This window comes from Buteo buteo, chromosome 5 (genome assembly GCF_964188355.1).
Source record: "Buteo buteo chromosome 5, bButBut1.hap1.1, whole genome shotgun sequence".
Classification (NCBI taxonomy): Eukaryota; Metazoa; Chordata; class Aves; order Accipitriformes; family Accipitridae; genus Buteo; species Buteo buteo.
In genome coordinates this window covers 18,864,055-18,888,840 of record NC_134175.1, presented here as the reverse complement: position 1 = coordinate 18,888,840, position 24,786 = coordinate 18,864,055, and the positions used below count along the sequence as shown (strand labels likewise).

Genomic DNA, 24,786 nt, shown 5'->3' with positions numbered 1-24,786 from the left:
AAAAACCCCATGCTAATAAATACTGAGATTTCCTCCTTACCTTTAAAGCTGCACTTAAGTGTGGCTGACACAAGAACACAATACCAGGCCTTGATGCAGCCAGTGTTTATGAAACAACATGCATATGGATCTCTCTACTCAACTTGCACTTGTTTTTCTGCAGAGCTGATGTCTGATGTTATTTAAGAAAAAAGACAAAAACTTTTCAATGTGGCTTTCCTAGTACAGTGCATGTTTTGACGGGGGGAGGGGGATCTGTTTACTAATCTCCCCCCCCTCCCCGTACTTTCTATTTTTTAAAACCTCTGAGTTTTCAAAACCTGTCATTTCTCAGTTACAGTCTTAATACATTTTCCCTATTTGTTCTGTTGAAACTTTTCATTTAGGGGAAAATCCATCGGGTCCAAGGTTCTGAAAAGGCTGTATCAGTTCTAGATCTGTAGATAAGAGGAATGGAAATAAAAATTGCATAATATTTGGGGAGCTGCGATTTTTCTTTTCAGCTGTGTATACCAGAAGGTTATTTAAACAGCTGTTATAAAAAGGGAGAAAAATACAAAAACAGAAGACAGGCTGTAGTTACAACAATGTTACTGTTTTTTGCTCTTTCTCTCCCTGTAAATTTGAGAGAGAGAAATAAAAAAATAGATGAACTTTCAAGCAAAGAAATTTTGAGAAACCTTTACAGGTTCTAAATTACATTATTTTTCTGTCATACCAAGGCCTATAAACAGCAAACCAAAATGCCTAAAATATGAAAACCTTTCCTTAAAAATCATAGTAATATTATTAGTCCTATGTAAGTAATCTGTGATAGAAGAAAATGTTGTCCCTCACAGCCATAAGTAATAAAGTCTGTAGAACTACAGTAGGTAACTTTATTATATGAGAAGTCGCAGAAGCCCTTTGCTGCCAAGTAACAAAGTTAACCCTAGCCAGTTTAGTCTGAAACTGTAACAATAAATTATATATTTTTCACATTAATGTCTGATTAGGAGAAAATATAAAGAGCGCTATGGTTGGACAGTTCACTCTAAGTTGCATGAAACAAATTCTAAGTAAGGCTCTTTATGCAAAGCAATGTCTACTGAAGTGTGTTTATATTCCTCATGTTCATGTTTTGTGAATTCCACAATCACAGATCATAGACATAGGGATGTCAGAACAAAAAAGGTGCACTAGTTTTTCCACTTTTCTATAATAATGAATTTTAAAATGATTTTTGGCTTTGATTCAGCCAGCATTCAGACCTGGTGGTGGACTTATTTTTAATAGCTCTTTTCAGTGCAGTGGCTGTTTACAAACGATAGCTGTATTTTTGCGTATGTGGTCTTTGTCTCCGTCTGCTTTGAAATGAGCACCCTGTCCCTATTCAAGTGTGTATTTTTGTTTGGTAGGTGTTACTTCATTTACTGCATGTAGATATGCATATAAGGCTTTTTATTTCTGGAAGCTTCTTGCCTGTAACAATTATACGCAAAGATCACATGGTCTTGCTAATAGCACCGTCCTCAGCTGTCACAAGGTTAAGCTTGGTAGATCAAAATCAGCAAGCAAGGCTTGCCAAGGTTCAGGGAACAGCCGTATCTATATACCAGTCGACAGCAAGGGGTTACGTCATTGCTCCTGTCCGGCAGCTGGCTGGACAGTGAGGCACCAGCTTTCTTTTGACCCTTACAGAACCTGTGTCCTTTCAGGGGAAGGAGCCTGCCTGGCTAAAAGGCAGCTTTTTCCATTTCTCAGGGATTAAGACCTCGGGGTGGAGGGTAGTGGTGGTGGTGGGAGGGGGTGTCTGACTTCACCTGGGGTCAGTCTGCCTGGGAGCAGGACGGGAGGCTGCAGGCGTGCTCTAGCCTCCCACCCTCTGTGAGGGGCTGCACGGGTCAGAGATGCCTTACAGCAATACTTGGTTACTAGCGTGTTAAAAAGTGGCTTTTGAAGTTTTTTTGGTCCTCTTAATGAAACTGAGTTCAGAGCAGAGTACTCACGCCACCCCCTCCCCATGGCAGCCCCAAGCTACAAAGTACCTCATTGCTAAATATACAGGTGAAGTCACTGCTGTGTCACATTCTAGGTAATGCTACAACATTCATCTCCAGCTTTCACTGTGAACTGCTTAATACAGAGGTGAGCGATGGTTGACTGGCCTGTCTGTCAAGGGTCAGCAGTGCTTACTACAAACATTTGCATTTGTGTTAAAATGTGAGAAGTAAACCTTCCAGCAAAATCATTGAGGTGCTTTCCTTGATTCTTAAGGATGAATTTCAATAATGGAAGTGATAAATTTTGCCTGTTAAAGGATACACCCCCCTAAAAAAGCCAAAATTGTTACCAGTAGTCGCCTTCCAATATATGGTGTTAGAAAAGGAGAGGGAGGAAAAGGTCCTCTACTTTGTTTTCAAGGCAGGACCAAAGTAGAGAGAGCATGGTTTTCACTGACAAGAGTTGATGTATCAGTCCTGCTTCCAACTTTTTTAATCTGAGCATTTTTAACAAAATACTGTTTCCTCAGAGCTTTTACTGACCTGTGCAATTTCCATCAGCTTGCCTTCATACTACAACACCACAGGAGACTGTATTCAGTTTTAGGTCTTCAAATTTACTACTCCAAACTAACTGTACACTCTGATATGTATAGTTAAGTAATATATAGAAACTCTAGCTGATGCATGAGAGGCCTATGAAGCTACCTGTCAGGAAAACAGACACATCTCCCTACATGGTGCAGTTTTCTTGATATTTGGGAAGGTTTCATTATGCTCTGATACATGTAAATATGCCTAGGAAACTCTATGAACACCAGCAAACATGTAGGTATCTATATTCTAGAATCAGGCATACTAAGCTAGAGAGGAACTTCTGAGGGAGACACTTGTTATTTACCTGTATACAGCACTACTACTAACCACCCTGATTTCCCCTACCAGATCTTGAATTAAGTAGTCTTATTAACAAGCTGTTTGCTGCTGTTGCTTTGGCAGCAGCAGATCAGCCTCCATGGGGGAGACTTTCAGCAGCTTACCTGTCACTGTTCTAACTGATCACAAGTGAGATAATGAACTCAGGTTTGCTATTACCCTTTTAAATACACTTGCAACAGGAAAATAAATCCCACAGGTTAAACGTTTTCTAAGGTCACAGAGAATCAGTAATAAATTAGGAGCAGAACCAGCTTTTCAAAACTTTAATCCCTCACCCCAGTTCTCCTTTCTTAGAGAAATAAGAGGCTGCTAAAATTTATGGCCAAAGGACTCTAAGGACTTTTTTGAAGAATATTTAATACACAAAGCTTCAGCTTACAGTATAAAAACCACAAGATGTCTATTTAGAAAGCTGATATCCAACTGTAGTCCATTTTTCTTATTTTTCGTAACTCTTTTTCCTGGGATTTAGACAGTTTACATGTCATCTCTCCTAATAATTCCATAGCACTTGTATCTTCTTGTTCCATTTCAGTAACACCTCTTTCCTCATCTGAATCATCCTCTGTTTTTTCACTTTCCATTTCTACTTCATCAGCAACTTCTTCAGCACTGTGAGACGAAGATGATTAGGAACAATCCAATTAATGAAATTAATGGGCACTGTCACATACTATACTATTACATACTATAGGAAAGAGGCAAGTTATCATGCAAACAACTAAACAAACACTGTATTTTATTTCTTTTTTTAATCTCAGGCTACTTACAAACTACTACACTTCACTTGCCATCTCAATTACAAGCCATTTTTCAAACAGCTGTCCTATGTTTTAAGTGAACTTAGACAAAATGTTTTTCCTTCTCCAAATACAATATATAATGTTAAAACAGGCAGATCAGCATTATGTAAGAACCTATAATCTCTCAATCCCACAGAATTAGCAACATTGGATACTGTGGTAGATGAGACAATGTTCAAGGCAGCCATTCTTCTCTTTCAAACCTGAAAAAGGTCACTTGGTCTTAAAAATTTCTACAACACCTAGACTGTTACTAGAAAAGAAGAAAAGTTTGTTTTGTTGTTGTTTTTTTTAAACATAGGGAGGTGCTTAAAGTGGCTACTCCCTTCTGACTTCCAGTTAAACTTGTGCTGAAGTAGAAAGCACACTTCCAAAGAATTAGATCGAACAGTTACCATTTACAATGTCGTAATTAATAGTATTAATTTAAATGTCTGTTGTATAGATATTTTGGATTTCATTAGGAATGACCTGCATGGCAGAATGGTACTGATCTCCTAAAAATCATCTGTTCTAATACAAACTATCACTCACAAAATGTAAATGGTAAAACATGTATAATACATTAATATTATACTACCAAGGAAAATAAAATTATTTAGCATTAATAGAAAACCAATCTGTAGAGTGATACATTCTTGTCATTCTTCAAGAGCCCAATCCTACAGCCCTTATATGTAACTTTAAATGTGCAGTCATACTAATTACCAGTGTCAAAGTACAAGCTCTACATGTGCAAATATTTACACAGGCCACTGAACTCCCAAATTCTTCAGTACTGAAACCACATGCAAGTTTCCATATATTTCTTGTTTAGATTTTTGCCGGTGTTTTGTTGATGTGGCAAAAAGACTTTTACTTGTGCCATCCAGTAAGAAAGCTAGCAATACTGGCCAACACAACACAGCAGAACTGATTATACTGCTGTTATGGCAGAATATAACGCACATGCAAAAACTACTCAAACTGGCGGTTTTTTCTGCGTAAACACTGGCAGTGTAAACTATCCTCTCACTGGGCTTGCAAATTCAGAACGGCAGCCGATAGATACCAATGACACATTTTCACTCTGGCTTGGCAGAGTTTCATTAAACACTTTAAAGAACAGATTGCACAAAAAATGCAAGCATTTAATTGGCTTCAGTGTAAGGGACAAGATATTAATCTTAATATAAGACTACAGTCATAACCCCTGTGCCTGCATTCATTTTCTAGCAGCATATATCAATCTCAGAGGAGCAAGCTACAATACATTTTAAGTACCTATCAAACTATTCCACTAAATTGGGATTAATGCATTGTAAGACAAGCTAAGCTAACTAATTGTGTTCACAGTATACACTCGTATTTCGTAGCTTATTTAGGAATGAAATTTGAGCTCTAAAACTGTTAAGATTAAACCTAAGGACTAACTTCTGGGTGTATCTAGAAACTGAAACCAAGAATTGTGCAGGAAGTCATCATGATATCAAATAAAGTTGAGAATCTGACATTTATCCAAACATACAACTGAAAACATTAAATCCCTGAAATAAAGCTAAATTCATAAAGAACACTGAGTGCCAAAGGCAACATTTTGTGTATGAGCACATTATGCCATACAACAGCAAAAAGAGCCAACAGGCTAAACAGCTAGTCTGCATATCTGCCCAAAACTGAGTTGTTCCAAAAAAAAAAAACAAAAAACAAAACAACAAACCAAAAACCAAACAAAAAAAAAATCCCCAAAAAACCAAAAACCCAAACCAAAAACTTTCCACAATAAAGTGTTCTACTAACTTACATCAATAGAAGAAGAGTGTTAGAAAACTGCTTTTACACTTCAAAGATGTACATAATTGAAAATAATAACTAAGGAGAGTTCTTCAATTTTTCTTACCTTTTGTTCTCTTTGGAGATGAGCAGTGAATTAATAAATATAGGACAGAGGAAGGAAGCAGATGGCAAAACATGTGCTGGAGTGTGCAAAAGCTGAAAAGATAAAACAGAAGCTTTACGAAAGCTTTTGTTTGTCATGGTTTTGTTTGTACACTTTACTGGTAGTTAGTCCTACCTCTTTGACAGCAGGTGACTCTTGCTTGTGCTTATTATGAACTAGTTTTCCAAGGTCTATATCCTCATGTGATTGCTGACGTCTGTGCTTTCCCAATAGCAAGCTAAATGGGGTCACAGGAAGACTTTCTTCTACTGCCAGCTTTAAAAAGGTGAAAGTTTTAAGTAGAATTTTAGTGTCACAAATCTAAGTTCTATCTCATTTTGAGTTACCAAAATTCAGAATCAACCTAGCTGACAAAACTCTACACTCAAATTCAACTCAACTGAACCATATGGCTCTTTGTACTTATTCTCTGTCAGGCATCCTGAGAGTCCTACAGAGATGTAGTAAAACTCTCCAGAATCTGGATCTGGATTCAAGAACACCAGATTTTAGTTGGTTGATGTACCAATTAACTTCCAAATATGGAAGCTGCGGTGTGTGCCAGAAAAACTAAGTATGGCTTTCACATTCCACTTATGACTAAAACATCATTTATACCCCAGCATCATCTGCCGAGTTATTTAATTATGTAACTGGAAGCAAAACATGTCAACTTCCCTTCTGGCATTTTCCTAGATCAATATACCTTAATCTGAGTACCAAGTTATTCCCCCACCCTCCAAAGAAACTGATTGCTTATAACCACATTCCCACTGGATTTTGTATTAGAAAGATACTAACTTCTACTTTGATCTATTTTATCTAACCAAATCAATCAAGTGCTACTATTTTATTCTGTTCCGTGGGTATGAAACACTTCTTCAACATGAATTTTAAAAAATCAAATTTCCCAGACTACTCCTCCACAGAAGTACATACTGGAATGTAATTTTGAAATTCCTTCTCACTGATAAGTCATAATTGACTGACAATTGTTTGTTCTCATCAAAGTGCAGTTCAGGCCACACTCAAGGTTCCAAGTGTTAAAGAAATCAAGGTAAGGAAAGAGCTTACTCAAATATCAGCGGTTTTGGTTCATTTGTGTAACCTGAATCCTTTTAGAAAAGTATCATTTTTTTGTTCAGGGGAAACAAGAAAAGGAGGGAGTAGCTTACTAATACTTCTTTTTTTTTTTTTAAAAGCTTTTTACAAACAGCAATTCTGTCAATAAATAAGCAAATATAGATTACTGCCCCTTCAGCTAAGGGCCTATGACTCCATCTAAGGATCTGGTGTGCATTTTCCTGACAGAAGGGAATTTGAGTCTGATGAACTGAACACCAACAGAATTTAACTGCTCTGTACATCTCTGTCAAAACTTCTATAAGAAGTACCTGTTTGCTTGACGGTGTAAGCCTTTCTTCTAGAGACTTTGTGCTAAGCGTCATTAGTTCCTAAAATACAGAATGATGCAGCAGAGTTATAGTATGTGAAAATTCTTTCCCTATTTCCATACCTTGCCTACAGAAGCTTTTGAATGGCCCAAAAGCTTTTGTCAGTCTAATGGAAGAGGCAAACACATCTCTTCCTCTTTATTTTATAAAGAAACTGAAAGGAAGCAGGAATGGACCTAGAGGCTCTATATAGACATTTTGGGAAAACAAACAAAAACCCCACCCACCCACAAATTACAGGGAAAATTGAGTATCATATGAAACATTTGGATAATCAGCAATAATACAGCTGCTAGGTGGTTAAGTTAAACAGCAGAGGCAATTTTCCCAAATTATCTAGTTTCTTGTATTAATGAGGCAGCAGAAACTATTAGCAGTAGAAAACCAGGAAATAATCAATTTTGAACTGAAGTTGTTTCGGCAGTTAAAAACTCTTAATAAAGAACAAAACATGGCTTACACCGCCTTGAAATCACAAAACGAAACCCCTACACTCAACAGCAGAACTCTGAATTTGTATCAATCCACATTCAGAAAACCACTTTTTCCCCAGGAACCACCTGCCAATCACTACTTCTTACTTGTGTATCCGTAAGAAAAAATAGTTGGGATCTTCTTAGCCAATGGTATTTTTCTGAGCCAATTGTTTCAGGTTCGTCTCTTGGAACAAAGGCAGCAAGCTGGATCTTTTCTTTACAAAGGTTTCTCTGGATATAGATTGGCCGTGGCTCGTTTGGTTTAAACACAAACACTGCAAAACCAAGAATGTCTTCTCTTTAAATCATGAAATTCTTACCTTCCTGGACAGCTGTCAAAGCCCTCTGTATAACAGCCAGTAAGGGCTGGACAGGATTGCCTTTAAGGACTAGTTTGCAGGAATTATAATTGGATAACCTTACTGCATAATAGAAGGTACCTTTCACAGTACTCCAATCCAGAGCACATACTTGGAAATTAACGTTTCTGTAGAACAGTAGCTCTAGGAATAGTAATCAGAATTTATAGTCAAAGCTGTAAAACATAGCTGTACAGTTCAACCAGTTTTGCATTTACAGTAGAGGGTCAAGAACATTCAAAGCCCTCACCCAGAGAGCATGGTTAATCCTGTGCTACTTCCTGTACTAGAAACTAACTGTTGGAAGAAAAGATGGGAACCAACATGCTTTACTTGGCTGTTGCTGTCAGACATGCCTCAGTTTTCCACAGGTGCAAACACAGACTCAAATCTGTCTTATGGCTTTCATGGGGCTGAATTCTAAGAAAACTTTTTCTAAATTATGCTTTCACAGTTTTAAATTCTACTGACTATTACTTGTCAAAGAAGCCTTTGTACTTACAGCTGGACTCTTTTGAGAGCCATGAGACAGCAGCAATATGTTCTGAAAGGGGATCAGGTTGCAGAACTAAGACATTGAGGTGGGCACTCCATTCCACTGAAAAGCAAACACAGCAACAGCGAGACATAAAAAGAAGGCATTCAGTTCTATCCAACTACTTTGCCAAACAAAAAGGTCAAATGGGAATGACACACAGGGCCTTAACCTCTGGAAGAGGCATGCAACTTCATTTATTCCCAGATGAATAAAAATACACAAATACTATCAACTTCTACACAAATGTAGGAAATACTAGCTATTATTGTGTTATCAATCATATAACTTAGAATTTACTATGCACATGCACACAAAGCACATCCACGCTAGACAGGATACCATCTTGACTGAAGTATGAAAATCACTACACTTCCACAGGGCATTTTGTAGTGGGGCAATCTGGAATCAAACTAGAATTATTTTAAGGTTTCATCGTAAATTCAAGTGTTAAATGTTACCACTTTAGCACATATTTAAGCTGATCTTACTTGCACAACTGAGCAGGTTCCAGCAACACAGAAAGCCATAATCAGTGGCACCAATAAGGTACTTGGAACATGTTAGTCTCCCAAAGCAGATGTTCCTACAGAAGTAGAAAGTCAAAACAAGTTAGTGACCTTCAGATTTCATCTTTGTTTCTCTATTTAGCAACTATTTGTAAGTCACAAAAAACATTCAGTTAAGATTTAGTTCTGATACTTAAATCAGAAGTTTGCTTTTTGCTTTCACCTCTAGTAGTATGAAACTTCAGAGGCAACCACCAGATAGGTCCGGGAGATTTAACAGTATGCATAAATCTATAAGAATTATATGTTCCTACAACATACTGATTTCAAGGAGTGATTTTATGCTCTCAAGTAAGTTACAAACCCATAAGTAATAGTAAGTGTTCACATTAGACTAGAAAATAAAATCCATATTTAAGAATTCATACTATCGCTCTAAGCACTAGAAAGAGAGTAGTAAAAAAAGCAGTTCTTTTTACAGGCTGCTCCAATTGAAGAAAGTGTGTGATTTGTTTTCACTTAATTTCTCATTCTCTTGTTTGAGAATAATAGAACAGCCTTTTGATTGCTAATGCTATAAAAAGTTTTCAAAAAAGCTAATAAGGGATGGAATTTCTATAAACATAGCCTTTTGAAGTTATGCAATTAATACAGTCATTTAATATAGTCCTAGAGTAATTTATTTCCTTTTAATATAGCATATAGTAAAGGCTACAAAAGGAGCAGCTGGCTTGGGAAAAGCTTGCTGCTGTACCAAGCTGTCAAGAGAAGTTTTCTCCACAGATACAGTAAAGATGTGGCTTACATGCCTCCCACGATTTTCCCGCACACCAGTTTTAGAATCATGTTTCTCAATTTCTAATCTTAGAAGAGCAGTATAAACAAAACAGGCTTCATCACACAAAAGAAAACCTTACAAACATACACGCAAACACATGGAAGTGAGAAATCTCTGTATCTTTCTATGATTCTTTATGTCAGAGTCTTTAAAACATTGTGACCATGCAATATTTTGCTTTCCATTTTAGGTGTTTCCTGGAAGCAGGTTTATGAAGTACCTCTAACATTATTGCAGTAATGACTTTGAGAAGCAGTTAGAAAAACCTTAGCACTGAAAGAGAATGCTGTGGTAGGTTTGTAGCATCTTCCTGTTACAGCAGTTGTTTAGATACAGAGATCTGGCACAGAGATTAAGTAGATGAACCAGTAAGGTCACCTATTGCCCTATTTTTTCAAGATTTTTGTAAGAAAAGTGATACGTTACCTGGATCAGAAACTGCTCTCTATTTGCACGATCCAAGAAACTCGCTATTAAGGCTGTCCTATTCTTTGAGTGTCTATCTTTTATCTCTACCATCGACCTATGCCATTCCTCATTATCCTTACACAATGGAATGGTATCTAGACCTTCAGGATGTCTTTTATCATGATAGCACACAATGGAGCATGCTGGGATAGTCTGCCAAGGGATCAAGATACGTATTTTATGATACAGCTAATAAGGTCAATATGCCTTTATGGTTTATTGATATAATTTCTATTTGTATGCATATGTACATGAATAAAGAACAAACTTCCTGTATTTATACTTTTTCAGTACTTTGATTCACTTCTAGATTAATGGGAAAAAGAGAAGGGCTATTAACACACTACTGTGTGCCCAATGATACATGTTTGTGTATGGAGGTACAGGAGTCATAAGCAGGTAAGAAGATGAAACTGCAAAGCCTGATCTTGTTATTTTTAACAGTAAGTTACCAACGACCCAAAAGCCATTTTAGAGTCTTTTCTATATATGAACTCAAGACTGTTAAATTCAATGTTAATGTGAATATATACAAGGTCTTGGACTACTATGAATTGATTCTTTCTGTTTCGAAAGTTCAAGTAAGACATAAAAAAACAGATGAAAAACATACCTTATTTTTCCAGGTGGATGGCAAAACGTACACTTAAGATCCCAAGTAACTGAATCCCATACAGTGACAGTTTCTTCAAAGCTAACAGCAAGCAAAGAGCCATCTTCTGAGAAACAGCAGTTAGTAGCTTGGTAGTTGTGGTAGCTGCCTACAAAGTCACAGCTCCAGCTCACACTTTGCTGTGCTGCATTGAATAAACAAGCTAGTTAATTCAAGTCTATACATGAAGAAAGAAGAATTCAAGTATTAGGGCTGCAAAATAGGCTCAAGAGCAAGATAGTTTTGTTTCAGAAGGCTTACATTTTTTTAAGAGTACAGAGACTCTGTCCTGTTCTCGTACAAGAAACATCTAGTAGGTTTTCCCTTTGTCCTCAGTTTTGCATTTGAACAGTGAATCCTGAGATTGACATGGTACAATATTCATGTTTACTTTGCCAACTACATTAACTGTGCTCTCGAATAAGCAGATGTTAGATAAAAGAAAAAAAGATACTGAAGTAGATTCAACATTTAGTGTTCTGAAACATACTGTTCTTTTAAAAATGTAGCAAGAACATGAGCATTACTAAAATTTGAACGCAGGTTGCATTTGAATCCAACAAAGCTCATGGTTCATTTACATAAAGTCTGAGGATCACAAAGTGACCTATCAGCATGCTTAACCTGCCAGTGTATTCAGTTGGGATACCTTTCCCATTGTTGGTAATTACCATGAAATAAACAGAAGCGAAGTGATGTACTTACCACATAACATACATTTCCCAGTATAAATAAATTCATACAGCATGTTTTTGAAACATACGAATAGGATGAGGAAAGAAAGGAAAATAAATTCACCCTATGCTAAGATATCGTTTATAAAATGGCTACAAGTTGATGATTAAAAGACCTGCCTGTAAAAAAAAGCCAGAAACAGTTCACTACTTTAAACTGCATGGCACCATCTAGAGGCACAGTGAGAGATCTCCTGCAAATAAACACATGACAGGGTGTATTCTACTTAGAAAGTAATTAGTTTATTAATACCTGCTGCACAGAAGCTGAATCTTTCTACCTGAGCATTCCTACGCTGCCTCCACCGGGCAAATACACCACAGAAGTCAGCACTAATTTGTACTTTTACACATGCCACGAAACAGAACTCTGTATAGTCACTTAAAAAACAAACAAAATATATAATGTTGCAAATATAATAATGTTGCAAAACTATGAGAGAAATCCATCACAGAGGATGCTCAGGGGAACACAGTATTCCATGCAACAGCAGAAATAGAGAAATGCATGGGCCTTGAGGGCCTAGTTCTGAAAGAATGAAGTTAGGATCAGAATTTCTATAGCATGTTACAAGGTGGCAAGTAAGTTACGTTTTGACCGTACCTACCTTCTGGATCAGTGTCTTCTACCATCACCCAGACTTTAAACACACAGTCTCTGCCAGCTGTTACCAGTATCAGAGAGTCATCTTCCAATTCATCCATCTCACGAAAGCACATGTCTGTTATGTGGTCCTCATGGGGCATATTTATTCTAGTGTTCAGCTTAAAGCTATAGGAAAAGAAAACAGAAGCTTGCTGTTTTATTTCATTTGGAACTTGGGGAAGATTTACATTTAAGATGATTCTGGAAGGGGCAGGGAGAAGGAGAATCAAAGAAACATCTGTCTAATTAGATAGCTAAATGGTATTGCATTTACAGATCAGATTTCCCTCATCACTTCCATACAGCAAGAGACATTGTAGCCCAGCACCGAGAAAGGATTATCACTAAGCAAGCATCACTCTCAAATATTCAGCCTGAACTCTGGGCAGTCTTTCCAGTACTTAGAAAATCTGTCACATAGCTACTGTATAGTAAACAAAAAAAACAAAACAAAAAATAAAAACAAAAAAAAACCCCCAAAACAAAAAAATTTTTTGTAAATAAAAAAATCAGGGAAGTATATAAACCAGATGCATATGTTGACTAAAAAAAAAAATAATCAACAATAAATTCATAATCTTCTGTACCCTAGAAGAACTAGTCCATTAATGATGGATTAGACAAAGGTGGGAAAACTGAACAAGCTATAGAACCATTCTGTCAAGTCCATGATTTTTAATACCAAGTAAATATGTGAATTTAAGTCCTATGGTTAAAATTGCCTGTCTGATCAATATAAGTAAATTAGATTCAGAGCAATTATTTCCAATCTGTATTTATGTCAGCTCTGTGCATTGTTTCAGTTGTGTGTAGCATGCATGGTAAACTCTCCCTAGGGTCTTCCCTAGGATTTTATTAGTTGGTCTGGAAAAACTCTGCCTTCGCAAAACAAAGCCTGTGTAAATAACTGTGTGATACTTTTGATTTTGACATCTAGAAGGCCAGCTCTATTATCGTTACCTTTGTGTTTCTTCATCATAGAACCACAGCTTCAATTGTAACTCAGGGTCAGTTACTTCTTCTCTCTCTTCTACTGTTGCTAACCACTTGCCTTGTGCACTAAACGCAACTTTTACCAAGTCAGCTTGGTTTAAACCTGCCTGATGAATGTATTGTCGTTGCACAATATCCAACTGCAAAACAACAAGGCCAAAATTAAATTTCAAAATTCAAGTGTAGGTTTGGAGATATCATTCATAAAACCATGGAAAAAATGTTCTGAAAGGACAGATTAGAACTTACTGGGCTGTGGCATTAAAAAAAAAGGCGGGGAAAGCATAACTAGGATATGTACATTCCACAATAATGTTAACAGAAGCAGCACACTGTTTTGATATTTATTCAACTATTAACATTCAGCTATGCTTAACAAGTAAAAGAAGTTTGCCCTAAAGCTGAAAACATCTCAGCTTGAAATCCAGTCCCATGGTATAGCTGCTGGCTTTTTTTCCTGTTTGCCATATTAAGTCTTCAAATAAATTCTGACACATAACTTACTTGATTGAATAAATTAAAGTTTTAGTACAAGCCCATCCAACTTACACTGAACAGCTGTTGGTCACTTTGGAGACAATAGAACTGCAAGTGGCCAGGCTCTCCATTCAGGACCAAAGCTTTGGTTCTAGGATCAACCACTAGACCAGTTCTGACATCTGTACCTGGCAATAAAAATCAGATGACAAATGACCTAAGATGGGAAGTGACACATTCTGTCCTCTAAGTGGAAGATAAATTTTATTGCACTTACTTTTGATTAGCCCTTGAATACTTTTGGAAAATCTTAAGTTGCTGTTGATTATTGTAATTCCTGAAAGGAAAAGCAGATGAAGTCTTGCAAAAGGCTTCTGCAATGTAACCACATCTCATGGTGGGGAAGGGACCATAACCAACTGTACTTAATCCTGTAAATGTATACTTTTCTCAATTTATAACACCCCTACATGAAGGTGGAAAGCCAAGTTACAGCAGCCACCAGGCAAATTCACAGAACTGATGAAAGAGCAAAAGATCACTTCAAGCACCTGTTCTTTCAGATCAATATTGAACTTTTATGTAGTACCTAGTTAATTCATCTGAGATTAACAAAATAAAGCTCATACAGATTTGCATTCTGTTTTGCATTAAATGATACTTATTGGCTTACTGTTGTCTGTATGCAAGGTGCAACAGAGCGCGCCATCAGATGACATGGAGATGTACTCAATAGCAGATCCCAAACGAGGAAGGAAATCCTTCTGACAGTCTGATTCATTGTGCCACAGAACTAGAACAGACTCAACTCCGCCACTCAGCAAGCTGGTTCCTTTTCCGGTAATAAAAATGCAGTTATAGGTTTTGCTTAAAAAAATATCATCAGCATAGGTGTTTACAATGACAGACAAACATAGGTTTCTCAAAAACCTTTCTTAAACTGCCACATACAACGCAATTTTCCTCATACCTAGCCTGGGCAACACAAATAGATACATTTCTCATTATCCCGTGTTAAAATTTCTAGAAAAACTTGGATTAAGTAACAAGAATTTGTGCCTGTAGTAAAATTTAAACTATGCTTTGTAGTAGTAGATCCCATTACTTTCTGAATCAGTTGAGTATTTGTGTTAGAAGTAGACCAGTTCAGCTGTATTCCATCAGAAGTACTCTGCAGTAAAAAAACATCCTAAGGAGAATAGTTCAGATCACACAATTCCGATAAAAGTTAACTGTATTTTTGTCACTAGGTTTGAGCTTGGACAAGACTGGCTTGTTTTATTTGGATGTAAGACTCTGGCAAGAACTCATCAGTATTACTGATGAGAGGGGCAGGGGAAGGGAGAGTGGAGATGGGGGAAAAGAGGTAAGAGGAGGGGTTAGATTTTACATTCTACCACAGAAGGTAGATATTTGTCATTATGAATGCCAATCAGAATATATAAAAAAAATAACAACTGCTTCCATTTTTATTTTAGATCCTTCCTGGAAATATTTAAAATTCTAGAACTTAATTTGTTAGTAAGTGGACAAACTCAAACTTCTATTGATTTTTCCCTCCCTGCTGCAGCTCTTCGACTTTGAGAGGTTTAATTGTTTGTTGGGCTTTTTTTCCCGTTTTTTCTGTTTTTTACTTACCCTCCATAGAAAAAGCTAGATCCATGACAGTATCATGATGCCAGTGCAGTGTCGAAAATGTGTAGTCTTTCTTGTGGTAGAAATTTCTCCTATGTGGGGAGGAACAGAATAGTTCTTTAAGCACAACATCAACAACAGAGCAAATGAAAGGAAATATTGAATTGAATCAAGTACACCATCCTCTCCTCTAATTTCCAGACTAGAGTTTCTGGTATGCTCAAGTGATACAAAGTGAGGGAAAGAACCACGCTAGCAGGTTTTCAGTGCCTTCCTGGTGCACACCGTGCATCTTAGACATACTGAGCAACTTGGCAAGCATATTGTTCTTAACCACGCAGTTCCACTAGTGTGCTCTCTCTCCAGGACTCTACTTGCCCATAAAGAGTTATTTCAGCTGCTCCTGCATTACCCTTTTCAAATACAGTTTAGATTTGTGGAGCATAGCTTAACAGGAATATTTTCCTATTTGACATAAAACTGAAACTGTACCCTGAAGTCAATGTCAGTACTGCAGCTTCCCAGGGCCTCCCTCATTATGACTTCTGAAAATGGCAACACTAAGGACAAATTAGACTGCTTTGCTCAGGTTTCACTTAATTCCTATAGTCACATCAGTTTATAGGGTACACAGTTGAATCAAAATGTGCATACCAGAGGCGAATCTTTCCATCAGCATGGCCAGTTGCAATACAATCCTCTGTAGGATGGCATGCTATGCAAGTGAAGTGATTGTTTCCGCTTTTTGTCTTTATTGCACTTACAGAAAACCTTCAAGAGTTAAGAAAGTAACTTTAATTAGATCAGGGGTTATTTATTTTTTTTTAAACAAAGCTTCAAAAAGATCAGCAAATGCATATAAAAACAATTCTGACTAGTAAAGTTAAACATTTCCAAGTTGTCAAAATTACACTCACTCTCCAAAGAGTAGTGATGGACTTATTTCTCTTTATTTCACTAGTTCTTTGCCTTCAATCAAGCTGAAAGATTTTTCCTTCTCTCTCTTGCTCTTTCTTCTTCCCCTCCTGTCCCTGTTTTGGCCCTGACCAAACTGTCACTTGTTTCAGTCCAGCATCAGCCTAAGCATTTACCTGAAAAAAATACATGCCTGAGCTGAAAAGATAAGCTACTAATGCCAGTGCAGCACCTCACTGTCTGCCTCTACTGGAAGCTTCTTATATAGTGACTACATACCAAATGGTTGCTGACAAATATAAAATAACGTGTGCGTACATCACCAGTTAACAAACATTTATGATTTATTGGACTGAATCAATACCTGACATTTTCAGTCTTACCTGTTCAACTGTTTCCGTTTAAAAAAAAACACTTGGAGATTAACCTCTTTCACTGATGCCACATATTCACCCTGTTATAGTAAAACAACAACTTAGGACATACAGATTATGTTCTTACACATGAATGTAAAAAAAAGTTTCACAACAAAGTACTTAAAATTGGAAATAACATATAAGCTGATGTTAAGTAAATATTTTCATATTATAAGTGTTGTGTTTGTTTTTTTTTAATAAAAGAAAGCATAGGTCTTACACAGATTCATTTAACTTCAGTTTTGTTTCAGTGCTGCTGTGCTTGTATAAAAGCAAAACCAGCATATAGTTCATTTGAGAGGAAAAAAAACCCCAACCAACCAGCACCCAACAGAAATAAAAAAACCCCAAAGTGAATATACTTCTCTTCCAAACGCAATACGCTTCGGTGACGTATCCACACCATCCAAAACCACTGACAATTCCTTGGCTTCCAAATCTTGGCCTGCTGCTTTTGTCAGCTTAACTGAGACCAGTTGGAATGTATCTGACCAAAGAAAAAATCTGTTCAGAAGGCTTTTATGAACAAGTTTATGTACGTCCCTTACAAAGAGGATCTGCACCCCTTCTACCTTAAAAGTAACATGTCAGTACCTTCCAAAATTTTTTATAAGTTTGAAAAAGTTTGTAATACCTTTCAAAAAATAACTGTTTCAAATATTTTGATTCAAACAACAGCACTGAAGATCAAGGAGTAGGTAGTGGATACCAGTGAAACTGTAAGCAGAAACCAAGCAAAGTTGCACAACATTTGCTCTTGCTCCAAAGTGACTTTCGTAGCAATATAGTTAAGAGTAAGGTCAAGCTGGATTTTTATTTATTTCAGACAAAATTCTAGGAAAAAAGTATCTAAGCATGCTGTTAAATAGGACAAGTCTACTCATGTTAATACTGCTTAAGGTGGAAGAGTAGTGTCAAGTACTGTAGCATACCCTGTATCACAGTAAGCACTGCTTAAAGATTTACTGCATCTACAGCATCAGATACATGCAGTATATGCTTCAAAAGTGAAGACAAGCAATCTTCTAGACAAATATTAAAAAAATAGATGTCATAGAATGAAAATAGAAAAAGGTACAAAATGCAAGACTGCAGACATCTGTGTATTGGGTTTGTGTGGCAAGGTTTTGGTAGTGGGTGCCTGAAGGAGGCTGTGACCCTGTGGGAATCCCGTGCTGGAGCAGGCTCCTGCCAGGACCTGGGGATCTGTGGAGAGAGGAGCCCACAGAGCAGGTTTTCTGGCAGGACTTGTGACCCCGTGGGAAGCCCGCGCTGGAGCAGTGTGCTCCTGAAGGACTGCACGCTGTGGAAGGGACCCATGCTGGAGCAGTTCGTGAAGAACTGCAGCCCGTGGGAAGGGCCCACGTTGGAGAAGTTTGTGGAGGACCGTCTCCCGTGGGAGGGACCACAAGCTGGAGCAGAGGAAGAGTGTGATGAGTCCTCCCCCTGAGGAGGATGAAGCAGCAGAAAATAACACATGATGAACTGACCGTAAACCCCATCCCCTGTCCCCCTGTGCCACTGGGGGGAGTTGGTAGAGAATCCGGGAGTGAAGTTGTGCCTGGGAAGAAGGGAGGGGTGGAGGGAAAGTGTCCTGAGATTTGGTTTTATTTCTCATTACCTTCTCTGGTTGATTTGTAATAAATTGAGTTAATTTTCCCCAAGCTGAGTCTGTTTTGCCCATGACGGTAATTGGTGAGTTGATCTCTCCTGTCCTTATCTCGACCCACAAGCCCTTTGTTATATTTTCTCTCCCCTGTCCAGCTGAGGAGGGGGAGTGATAGAACAGCTTTGGTGGGCACCTGGCATCCAGCCAGGGTCAACTCACCACAATCTGTCACAGGATTTAAGAAATATTTTAAAAAGTAATATATTAAAGCATGTTCTTGCAGCATACCATTCAGCAATGTGACAGTAGCTTAGACATAGAATGACTTAGATGAGAAGGATGATGCTAATCATACTGTACCTCTTTCACCACTCTTTGGAATTACAACAAACACTGAGTCCTCAGAACTAGCAAGCGCATACAGTGCCAGAAGTTTGGATCCTACAGTGAAAGTCTGAAGAAAAAAATAAGGGAAGGAGGTCAACAACTACTACACTCATGCATATGGTTTTCAACAGTGAATAATGCAAAATTTTTATAATAAAGAAAACGCACCTGCTTTAAAGAAACCTTGGTGTATTAATTAAAATTCTCAATTCTAACACAAATAAAAAAAGACCTTTATTCTACTAAGGACTAATACAAATGTTAAAATAGTACTAATAAAGTGTAAGAGATCAGATTTACTGAAAAACCTGGAAGTATCTTACCCTTCTGCCTCTATTTAGCAGAAAATGGGAGCAACAGGACAGTTAGCAGCCCACGTTTTCAAGCCGTCATATCAATTCCTATTGGCATATTACAAACCGTAGCGCACTGCCTAAGAGCTACACTGGACTCGGAACTGCAGCAAGTAGGAAAGTTAGTATGTCAGTTCATATCCCATCTTTTTCCCCAAAAGATTCTGCATCATCATGAATTTCTGCAGCGACACACACATCAATTGCCACATTCTATTACTGCCAAAAATAGATGGTTTTCAGGCTGTGTTAATGGCAGACCAACACATCTCAAGACTGATTTGTGCCCATTTGTAATAACAGCTGCAGAAATTCTTATTCTACTACCAATGAATCAAGAATAGTTTTGACATATGCTCAACAGGAATAACTCAACATACTTTAATGGGAATCCCATCCATGAAGTCCCACAGCTTAATGCTGCCATCAAGAGAGGAAGAATAGAGCTGAAGAAGAAAATAGAAAAAAGTTAACATAATATATCAAAGCCAGCTTTTACATAAAATCACAGCTTAAAAGTTGAAGGACTGATGAATAGAACTGCAATTCCGAGCGGTTGAATCATCAGAAATACAGGACACAGACCAGCTTTCTGCGGCCTTCAAATAAAGTGCAATGCAAATAGAACACTACTATTCTAGTTTGCAATATACATTTTCATAAAGTGTGAAAGAAACAACAGGTATTTGTTTTTAATCGCTTGAGACTAACTGAGTATGCACAGATACCCATTATGTGAACACCTATTAACATTTGCATCAGATTTTGCATGGATAATATGCAGATACAGTCCATCTGGGCAAATAATTCTTGTTTATATATGGACACCAAAAAAACCCAAGCAAACTGAAAGCCAGGGCAGGAGCAGCAGCAAACAGGGAAGGCAGGCTGCTGGTAGACAGAGAGCCACCAGGCAAGTTAAAGGGGTTTAGTCAAATCTACTTCTGTATCAGCAGCTAGAGAGGGGGAAACAGCAATCACAGCGAGTGTTGTCAATTTTCCCACGTGCTCCTCTTCCCCCTCGAATCATCCAAAAAATGGAATTTTTGCTGCTATTTCCATTTTGCTGTCGCCCCATTCAACGAGTGTAATCCACGCGACGCTTCACGTTTTTATTTGTGGAAAACAAGCATAACGTTTACCTTCCCAGGCAGATTTTGGAGAAACGTGAGCTCAACCGTGCTATATTGGCTTCCAGCTCGTTCTCAATTTCCAGCCAACCCCCCCCAACACCCGGGACAGCCCCCGCAGAGGCACGTAAGCCCGGCCGAGGGGGCAGAAGCACCCCCAGCACCCCCTACTGCCAGACCTCCTCCCCCCCTCCCAAACCTGCATGTGGTTGTGGGGGTTCAGCTGGACGCCCGTCACCAGGTCGGCGTGGCCCCCCATCACCCGCAGCGTCTCCTCGGTGGCCACGCTGTACATCTTCACGAAGTCGCCGGCGGCGCATAGCAGGTACCTGGAGGGGGAGGAAAGCCGTCACCCCGCCGCCCGCGGGAGAGGGGGGGGGGGCCGAGCGGCAGGCCGCGGCGACGCCAGCTCAGGAGCCCCCCTCAAGGCTGGAAGGCCCCAAGCCCGGCCCCGGCCCCCACTTGCTTGGAGTCGGCGGAGAAGACGGCTCTGGCACCGTGGAGAGTGCTGCCGCCGCACCGCACCACGCGGAGCGTCGCCGGCGCCACCATCTTCCCTCGGCGGAACCCCCGACCTTTCACCCCCGCCCCCGGCGAGGGCGGCCGCTCTCGCCCCACCCTCCACCGCGACTCTATGGTGCGCGAGCTCCTCGCTCGGTTCCGCCCACCGCCGGCATGGCGGCCGGGGCGGCCTCGCGCCGGCGCTGGTTGGCTCCTCGGGCCGCCTGCGCGCGCGGAGGGCGGGCTGCGCATGCGCCCTCACGGCGCTGGAGAGCGCTCCGCCGCCCGTTAACGGCCCAGGACGGTGCTACCGCCGCCCGCGGGGGAGAGGCCGGCCGGCCGCCGCGTCCAGCCCTCCCGCAGAAACTTCCCCTCGCCCTCCCCTGGCCTCGGTCGCCCTCCTCCCTTCCCACGCTGGAGGGACGGAGGGAGCACTGGAGCAGGAATGCGCTCGCCTCCGCTGGTGTCGGCCGGCGGGCGCCTGCAGGTGCGCGGCACCCCTCGTCCGCTCGAAGTCACCCGAGCACACGGGTCTCTTCTGGTCCCCGCGGGGTGGCCGCTGAACCGAAGCTACCGAGGGTTGGCTGTAAGGGAAGGCCCTCTGGCTGGGTCTGGAATTGCGCGGGTGTGGCAGTCTGAGGGGAAAACCCCGTACCTCCCTTGCCGAAGTGGGCAGAAAAGGCTGAGCAGAAGAAATTGATAGGTGTGCTTTGTGAAAACCTCAGCTATTCACTGACTTGGACGACTCGTGAGTTTGCTGAGTGGCGGAGGACATCATGTCCTCACGTCTGTAGGGAAAGGGTCAGAAGCGATTTGAACATCTGGAATAAGGCATGATTTATGCTGTCTGGGCCCTTCACTTCTGCTTTAGAATAGTAGTTACAAATCTTGCACAGCTGTCTATTTTTGGCTGCTGTTTACACTATTGAAACAATCTCTGGTATGCTTGTAATTGATTTCTAAACAGTCCCACTTAAAACAACGGCAAGAGTAACAGGTGTATTCCAGAGGGCTAGATGCGATTACCCTGCTGTAGGCCAAGTTATGTGCTTTTCATAATTGCTGATTTAGTTCTAGTTTGGAGGTTAAGTGAGGATCACATGGGCGGATTAGCGTATGCATTGGAGTATTGTAGTTATAGGGAACTGGGTATGGGTGTGAGAGAGCATAATGCATCCGGAAACTTGGCTCCTAATCTCAAATGCTTTAACAGTTAAACAGTATGCACTTTCTGGAGCTGAGAGCAGAATTTACAAGTTCTGCCTAATTACAGCTGTTGGGCTTAGCAGCTGTGTCATTCTCTCATTCTGGTGAGTATTTTAGAAAGTGAAGGCAGATGCACTCTAATGTTCTTCCTGTGTGGGACAGTATGACATGACTGAGTTCTGAGCCACAGATACTGAGTAAAGCCAGAGTTCTAGCACGGGGGGGGGGTGGGGGTGGGGTGTCAAGGTCTCTAGGAAAAGATAGCCCCTTAAATTTAATCTCCATTAATTATGTGAATGGGAAAAGTCATCTTATCTCTTTAGTCCAAGTCTACACTGAATCTAGTCAAGCCTAGTTAAAACCCAGAAACTTGGCCTGTTTAGCTTTCGTCTTGAAGAAGAGGAAAGGCAAATATCTTGTGCATCTTAATGCATATGCTTTTATTATACTGTTGTAATGCACATTTCATTTTATCATTTTAAGAAGTCAGTCCTGAGCTTTGAAGATAATAAACCACGTAGAACTGAAGACTGCCCCCAAACTAGGAGGGTAAATACCAGGTTTATTGTAGTGACACAATCCAATTCACTGTAAGGTTCCATATTTAGAATAGTCCTACTAGTATCTTTGGACAGCATTACTTAGAACAATTAGTGCACCTATAGATGGAAAAAACCCCTGTGTATCATAACTAGCAAATGGTCTTTTACTACTGAAATCACATCAATTGTAGCTGCATTACGGGGTTCTAATGATTAAGCATGGGGAGGAAAATATGAATTTACTTGTGCTGCTGGAAGCAGAGAAACCAAGTGCTGAAAGTGGTGACTGTGCTGTGGGGGAACTGTTCTGCACTGGTACTGGCAGCATATGGTGTATTTTATCTATCTTTGCTCTGACCCCATGCTATATGTTTCTTGTCTACTCCTTTCTCTCTTTTTTTAATTTAAACTTTGTATTGCTATATTTTTCATCCATTTGAGTGTCTTTCTACTATGATGTTATGAATAAAGAAATTTGATCCTGAAAACCTTGTCTCATATTTGATGAATGTAAGGTTATGTATACAGCTTACGGTCAGGTCTCACTTCATGAAACAACTGATAGTATTTTCCCAGAGTTTCTTTTTAAAAGAAGTCTAAAAGATTTTTGGATTCAAAGTTAAAATGGTTGCCATAAATTTACTAGCAGTCCTGTGTGTGTTAAACAAAAATATTTTTTTTTAGTTGTTTTTTTAAATGCACTTAGCCTTTTAGTTCAGTGTCATAACCTGTATTGTTAAGTGGGGAAAATGTGGCTTGGTGCACAGGTGTATAAAGAACCAAAACTTACTTACTTGTAGCAGTTTTGGGGGGCTGGGGTAGTAGGAGATACTGAAAGTATCTGGTTTGTGGTATTCAAGTGAGTAAGGAGCAAAACTAATCTAACTTGTTGTTTGTTTTAATTTGGTTGAAGTGGGGGCTTTGTATGGTTTTCTGATGTATTTGTTTAAATTTACATTTTCAGTATATAAAATTCATATGTTTGTCTGTGTAAGTCTGAAGAAATTTGCCTTTTTCTCTCCCAAAGTAATGTTTTGTAATGTTTTGATTCAGTAAGAATTCTAGTGTGTTCGGCGTGATGGTTATTTAGGAGGAATTAATTTGTGACTCTTTCAGAAGTGATTGTAAGTAGTACATGGTGTAATTTTTACAACTTTTTTTTTTTTATGTATTGCAATGAATCGAGCAAATAGTCTATGCATGGGCCAAAGATTTGTTTGCATTTAAAATTCACTGTGTGACTGTGTAAGTAATTCTAGGTAAACTAATTGGAGAGAATGCATTTGTAGTTTTGAAACATTTATTTTTAATGTCATAGATTAAAATAGAATTACTTTTGAATATGTTATAAACTTAGAAGGAAATCCTTCCAGGCAAAGAGGCAAGTTATTTCTACACAAATGTTACTAGTTAGGTTTATGTACTGCGTCTAGATTGTAAATTTCTTAAGTGCTCAAACATTTGTGAAAGCCCATATAAATAATGCAGTGTAAGAGTGATCAGGAAAAAGCTACAGCTCTGACTTCAAGGGAGCAGAATGACAGCTCCTTAAGGCAAGGTGTGATACACTACTGTACCATTGTAATTCATGAAGTCAGTAATACAATTTAGGACAAAAACTGTTTTGAAATGCTAATTATATTTTACATTTGACTTTCTTTTCAGCAGATCTCTTACTTTCTTGGACCTCATTTCATCTCAACCTTGCAGTTTAATAGAATATACAGCTACGTATCATTGTCTGTTCTGAAGGCTGCTCAAAGAGAGCTATGATCAGCTCCCTTGCTGTCCCCTTTATGCTGCTTTAACATTGAGATCCCTGTTGGCTGAAATTTCAGCGTGAGGGCAATGTGTCTGGTACATTTCAAAATTTCGTCTGTTTGTAAGCTCCAGTGGTAGTCTTGAATGTCTTTTTGTCATCATAAATCAAAGTAATAGAAAAAAATCACTGATAGTGACAGGTCTTCCATTTAGTGTTTTTTTTCCTCGACTATCTTGGGAATTACAAAGAGTACAAGAGGGTTCTGAAATTTATGCCTTGCAGTCTTCTGTAATGAAATAAGAGACAAGAAAGGCTGCTTGTTTTTATAACCCCATCATTTAGGAGGTGATGTAACTGACTCAAATAATTGATTACTGTTTGCCTGTGTAAACTTGCTTAAAGCAAAGGCAGTGAATTCATATGTTAATTTCCAGTTTGGGGAATACATTTATTCTAGGGGAAATCACATTGTTTTCCATTCTGTGGTACATGAAAACTAGCATCTCATTTATTTACTGAAAGGAAATGTAACATGACAAAGATTACA

The 24,786-nt window shown here is 39.1% G+C and overlaps 1 protein-coding gene across 2 annotated transcripts; it reads right to left on the bottom strand.

The window, feature by feature from the left end:
* Positions 1 to 3,140: 3,140 nt before the first annotated feature.
* On the bottom strand, positions 3,141 to 20,845 carry WDR75 (WD repeat domain 75). Of its 2 annotated transcripts, none has more exons than XM_075027976.1 (21): positions 20,695 to 20,845; positions 20,428 to 20,557; positions 19,479 to 19,544; positions 18,719 to 18,812; positions 17,112 to 17,236; positions 16,717 to 16,787; positions 16,073 to 16,189; positions 15,422 to 15,510; positions 14,457 to 14,615; positions 14,061 to 14,120; positions 13,856 to 13,971; positions 13,274 to 13,446; positions 12,276 to 12,439; positions 10,895 to 11,078; positions 8,958 to 9,052; positions 8,434 to 8,529; positions 7,678 to 7,847; positions 7,037 to 7,096; positions 5,778 to 5,918; positions 5,604 to 5,695; positions 3,141 to 3,533 (listed from the first exon to the last, which is right to left on the bottom strand). In XM_075027976.1, exons 1-21 carry the CDS (start codon positions 20,778 to 20,780, stop codon positions 3,326 to 3,328), a joined length of 2,496 nt encoding a protein of 831 aa, XP_074884077.1. In that variant the 5' UTR covers positions 20,781 to 20,845; the 3' UTR covers positions 3,141 to 3,325. The 2 variants fall into 2 exon arrangements, with proteins under 2 accessions (XP_074884077.1, XP_074884078.1); XM_075027977.1 differs by having other exon boundaries at positions 3,142 to 3,533; positions 20,691 to 20,797.
* Positions 20,846 to 24,786: the final 3,941 nt, after the last annotated feature.